Below are 5,655 nucleotides of genomic sequence, written 5' to 3'. Positions count from 1 at the left end.
GGTGTTTTTTTTTTTGTTTTTTGTTTGTTTGTTTGTTTTTGCGGTACGCGGGCCTCTCACTGCTGTGGTCTCTCCCATTGCGGAGCACAGGCTCTGGACGCGCAGGCTCAGCGGCCATGGCTCACGGGCCCAGCCGCTCCACGGCATGTGGGATCTTCCCGGACCGGGGCACGAACCTGTGTCCCCTGCATTGGCAGGCGGACTCTCAACGACTGCGCCACCAGGGAAGCCCTGTATTTAATTTTTGATAGCTTGAGTAATATGTGTCTTGGCGTGTTTCTCCTTGGATTTATCCTGTGTGGGACTCTGCGCTTCCTGGACTTGATTGACTATTTCCTTTCTCATGTTAGGGAAATTTTCAACTATAATCTCTTCAAATGTTTTCTCAGTCTCTTTTTTTTCTCTTCTTCTTCTGGGACCCTTATAATTCAAATGTTGGTGCGTTTAATATTGTCCCAGAGGTCTCTGAGATTGTCCTCAATTCTCTTCATTCTTTTTTCTGCTCTGTGGTAGTTATTTCCACTGTTTTATCTTCCAGGTCACTTATCCTTTCATCTACCTCAGTTACTCTGCTATTGATTCCTTCTAGAGAATTTTTAATTTCATTTATTGTGTTGTTCATCATTGTTTGTTTGCTCTTTAGTTCTTCTAGGTCCTTGTTAAACGTTTCTGGTGTTTTCTACATTCTGTTTCCAAGATTTTGGATCATCTTTACTATCACTACTCTGAATTCTTTTTCAGGTAGACTGCCTATTTCCTCTTCATTTGTTTGTCTGGTGTGTTTTTGCCTTGCTCCTTCTTCTGCTGTGTATTTCTCTATTCTCATTTTGCTTAACTTACTGTGTTTGGGGTCTCCGTTTCGCAGGCCTCAGGTTTGTAGTTCCCGTTGTTTTTAGTGTCTGCTCCCAGTGGGTAAGGTTGGTTCAGTGGGTTGTGTAGGCTTCCTGGTGGTGGGGACTGGTGCCTGTGTTCTTGTGAATGAGACTGGATCTTGTGTTTCTGGTGGGCAGGACCGCGTCTGGTGGTGTGTTTTGGGGTGTCTGTGACCTTATTATGATTTTAGGCAGCCTCTCTGCTAATGGGTGGGGTTGTGTTCCTGTCTTGCTAGTTGTTTGGCATAGGGTGTCCAGCACTGTAGCTTGCTGGTCATTTAGTGGAGCTGGGTCTTAACGTTGAGATGGAGATCTCTGGGCGAGCTTTCACCGTTTGATATTACGTGGGGCTGGGAGGTCTCTGGTGGTCCATTGTCCTGAACTCGGCTCTCCCACCTCAGAGGCACAGGCCTGACACCTGGCCGGAGCACCAAGACCCTGTCAGCCACACGGCTCTGATGAAAAGGGAGAAAAAGAAAGAAAAAATAAAATAAAGTTAATAAAATAGAAAAAATTTATTAAAAATAAAAAAGTAATTAAAAAAAAGAAATAAAGGAGAGAGCAACCAAACCAAAAACCAAATCCACCAATGATAACGAGCACTAAAAACTATAACTACTAAAAAACAAAACAAAACGGACAGTCAGAACCCTAGGACAAATGGCAAAAGCAAAGCTGTACAGACAAAATCACACAAAGAAGCGTACACATACACACTCACAAAAAGAGAAAAAGGAAAAAAATTTATATATACATATATATAATAAATGAAGAGAGCAACCAAATGAATAAATTGCCAATGATAATAAATTCTAAATACTAAACTAAGATAAACATAAAACCAGAAACAAATTAGATACAGAAAGAAAACCCCAAGTCTACAGTTGCTCCCAAAGTCCACTACCTCAATTTTGGGGTGTTTCGTTGTCTATTCAGGTATTCCACAAGTTGACTGAGAGTACATCAAGTTGATTGTGGAGATTTAATCTACTGCTCCTGAGGCTGCTGGTAGAGATTTCCCTTTCTCTTCTTTGTTCGCACAGCTCCCGGGGTTCAGCTTTGGATTTGGACCCGCCTTTGCGTGTAGGTCGCCTGAGGGTGTCTGTTCTTTGTTCAGACAGGACGGGGTTAAAGGAGCAGCTGATGCAGGGGGCTCTGGCTCACTCAGGCCGGGGGGAGGGAGGGGTACGGAATGTGGGGTGAGCCTGCAGTGGCAGAGGCCAGCATGACGTTGCAACAACCTGAGGTGTGCCGTGTGTTCTCCTGGGGAAGTTGTCCCTGGATCACGGGACCCTGGCAGTGGCGGGCTGCACAGGCTCCCAAGAGGGGAGGTGTGGATAGTGACCTGTGCTTGCACACAGGCTTCTTGGTGGCTGCAAGAGCAGCCTTAGCGTCTCATGGCCATCTCTGCTGTCCATGCTGATAGCCGTGGCTGGCGCCCATCTCTGGATCTCGTTTAAGCGGTGCTCTGAATCCCTTCTCCTCGCACACCCCGAAACAATGGTCTCTTGACTCTTAGGCAGGTCCAAACTTTTTCGCAGACTCCCTCCTGGCTAGCTGTGGTGCACTAGCCCCTTTCAGGCTGTGTTCACGCATCCAACCCCAGTCCTCTCCCTGGGATCTGACCTCCAAAGCCTGAGCCTCAGCTCCCAGCCCCGCCTGCCCTGGCGGGTCAGCAGACAAGCGTCTTGGGCTGGTGAGTGCTGGTCGGCACCGATCCTCTGTGCAGGAATCTCTCCGCTTTGCCCTCTGCACCGCTGTTGCTGCGCTCTCCTCCGTGGCTCCAAAGCTTCCCCCCCGCCACCCCCCGTCTCCACCAGTGAAGGGGCTTCCTAGTGTGTGGAAACTTCCTCCTTCACAGCTCTCTCCCAGAGGTGCAGGTCCCGTCCCTATTCTTTTGTGTCTGTTTTTCCTTTTTTCTTTTGCCCTACCCAGGTATGTGGGGATGTTTCTTGCCTTTTGGGAAGTCTTAGGTCTTCTGCCAAAGTTCAGTAGGTGTTCTGTATGAGTTTTTCCACATATAGATGTATTTCTGATGTATTTGTGGGGAGGAAAGTTATCTCCACGTCTTACTCCTCCGCCATCTTGAAGGCACCCCTCACCCCCATGGTTTATTTCTGAAGCTGGCTATCAGGTATCATGTATTTCTTATATTATGCCTTTTAAAATATTAAAGATTGAATGGATATGAAAGTTCTTCATATTTAATGACAACTTTTTGAAAAAATATTTTGAAGATATTTTTATTTAACTTTTTTCCTGACTGGCAGTAAATCTGTCATCTAATGAGATCTTAAAATGGAAAAGGGTAACTCAGAAGAGTAATAATATAGTATTGGGGATGTTATTTTGGTTCTTACCTCATATTTGAAGGCCTTATGTTTTCCTTATGTTTCTACTTACTTAAACCTCTCTACAGTTTGTTTGGGTTGTTTTTAGGAGACTGTGTGTATCATATAAAACCAGTTATTATAAAAATGCCTTTTCTAAATTAAGGGGTAGTTAGTAACCAAAGTTAGTTTCCCAGCAAAACGTTAACTTCCTTACATCAAAACGTTTTAGAGGGAGTGTATATTTTATTTTAATTTAGTTGGTGTGGAAAATTATTATTCTTGAAAGAATACATGTTTCCTCCTTCCATGTGGGTTTTTGTAGCAGACTTTAAATTTGAATAACACAGTGATGCTGAATTTTCACTCTTAAGGGCTTACTTAAATTAACTTTTTTTTACAAAGGTGCACGCCCCAAGTTTGGACGCCGACACAGTATGGAAAACATGGAACTTATGAAGTTAACACCAGAAAAGGTTGGCAGTTTTTATTTCTTGAACTGTTATAACAAAATATTTTAGCAACTTTTAGTTTAAATAATTTAAATAAGTCTTGTCATATATGGGTATCACTTTAACATTTTCCTTTGAAAAGAATCGAGTACAATGCAAAAAGAATGTGTACGGTGTGCTGCCATCTGTTTAAGAAAAGTTTTATGCATATATATCCTTTGTAGATGCATAAGACGTTTCTGGAAGAATATATAAGATACTTGCTAGTAACGATTACCTCTAGGAAAAGAATTGCTGTCTGGGTTAGGAGAAACACTTTATATAGTATTTTGAACTGTTTGAATATTTTACTATTTTACCATGTACATGCATTACTTTTTTTAATTAAAAGAAGAACAGGAAAATCAGACAAGGATTAGGAAGCTTTTTTCAACTAAATAACAGCAACATTATTGACAAGATTAATGATATGTATGATCCAGATAGTGTTTTTAGCTGCATTTTTGAAAAGCATTTTTTTTAACTAACAAAGAAATAACTCTGTTCAAGATGCATCTTCTCTAGGTTTTTGGTTTTTTTTAAGTAACAGAGAAGGGACTTTATAATTGGGAAAAGGTTATATTGAAGAACAAATCTAGGCTGCTTTCTTCCACCTCCATTTATCTTAATTTTACATTGTTAAGGTATGCTCTTACTCCTTTATGGTGTATTTCTTGAAACACTTTTTATAAAATGTGTTTATTGTAGTACCTTTGGAAACTTCCAACAAGGAAATTATCAGTAATCCCACCTCCCAGTAGTAACCAAAATTAATGTTTTTGTATTTATTCGTCTTGCATTTTCATATGAATATCATAGATACTATTTTATAAGACATAGTAATATATCAGCATCTTTCCATGTAATGAAATATTCTTCTGCCCTATTATAATAGGCATATTATTGTTTAATATTGACATTTTTTGTGTAAGTAGTCTTCATAAGACCAATATTTGATTTGAACTAATATCCAATATTTTTTTATTCCAAACAGTTACAGAGTTTTTAAAAAACTTCTGGTTAACTTCCGAAGGGCTTTATGACTTCCCCCATATATATTTACCTCTTATATTGGTGAGTGGTTCTCAGATCCTTAAATCTATAGATTATTTAAAAAAAAAACAAAACAGAACACAATAAACTTAAGTCAATTTAGATCTTCATTTTTCTAGTAGGTAGGAAACTAGTAATAAGCTGCAAAATTAATTTGGTGCCTCTGTAGTGGTAGCAACAATAAATTCCATGAGAAGCGACCAGATTCAACCCTGTAATTTTCCAAGAGCCTAATGATGATAAAGATTTATGTCTAATTTAAAATATGTTTAAGTGGAATTAGTTCTTTGTGATTTTTTTTTTACCTCATAATAAATATTTATTTATATGTTTTATTTTTGGCTGCCTTGGGTCTTAGTTGAGGCATATGGGCTCCTTGTTGTGGTGCGTGGGCTCTCTAGTTGTGGCCTGTGTGCTCAGTAGTTGCAGCATGCGGGCTTAGTTGCCCTGTGGCATGTGGGATCTTAGCTCCCTGACCAGGGATCAAACCCGCATCCCCTGCATTGGAAGATGGATTCTTAACCACTGGACCAACAGGGAAGTCCCTAACTTCCTGTTTGGAAGTCATAATAAAGTCAAAGAGTTCAGTACAATTTTATCAACAAAAGATTACTGCTGTGTAAGTTTTAGATGTTATTTTTTAGGGTTATAAATTCTACATACATCCAAAATTTCCAGTTGTAACAGATTTCTAAGTAACTCATATCAAGAATAAGGGCTTCCCTGGTGGCGCAGTGGTTGAGAGCCCGCCTGCCGATGCAGGGGACACGGGTTCGTGCCCCGGTCCGGGAAGATCCCACATGCCGTGGAGTGGCTGGGCCTGTGAGCCATGGCCGCTGAGCCTGCGCGTCCGGAGCCTGTGCTCCGCAACGGGAGAGGCCACAACAGTGAGAGGCCCGCATACCGCAA

General features: G+C 41.1%; 2 protein-coding genes across 5 annotated transcripts in view; one reads left to right on the top strand and one right to left on the bottom strand.

Annotated features, from left to right (window-relative positions):
* Positions 1-5,655, top strand: part of GPSM2 (G protein signaling modulator 2) — a 63,786-nt gene that overhangs the window by 42,856 nt on the left and 15,275 nt on the right. For all 4 annotated transcript variants that reach the window (XM_024119707.3, XM_024119708.3, XM_024119709.3 and 1 more), the window contains one exon: positions 3,608-3,678. In XM_024119707.3, the coding sequence (XP_023975475.1) occupies positions 3,608-3,678 (71 nt within the window). The remainder of the gene's footprint in view (positions 1-3,607; positions 3,679-5,655) is intronic.
* The window catches only part of CLCC1 (chloride channel CLIC like 1), a 47,654-nt gene continuing 42,946 nt past the window's right edge, over positions 948-5,655 (bottom strand). The window contains exon 13 of the transcript XR_008617166.1: positions 948-1,327. The gene's annotated coding sequence lies outside the window, so the exon portion shown is untranslated. The remainder of the gene's footprint in view (positions 1,328-5,655) is intronic.

This window comes from Physeter macrocephalus, chromosome 4, assembly GCF_002837175.3.
Source record: "Physeter macrocephalus isolate SW-GA chromosome 4, ASM283717v5, whole genome shotgun sequence".
In the NCBI taxonomy this organism is placed as follows: Eukaryota; Metazoa; Chordata; class Mammalia; order Artiodactyla; family Physeteridae; genus Physeter; species Physeter macrocephalus.
Note: the sequence above shows the minus strand (reverse complement) of the source record. Positions and strands in the feature narration are given on the sequence as shown.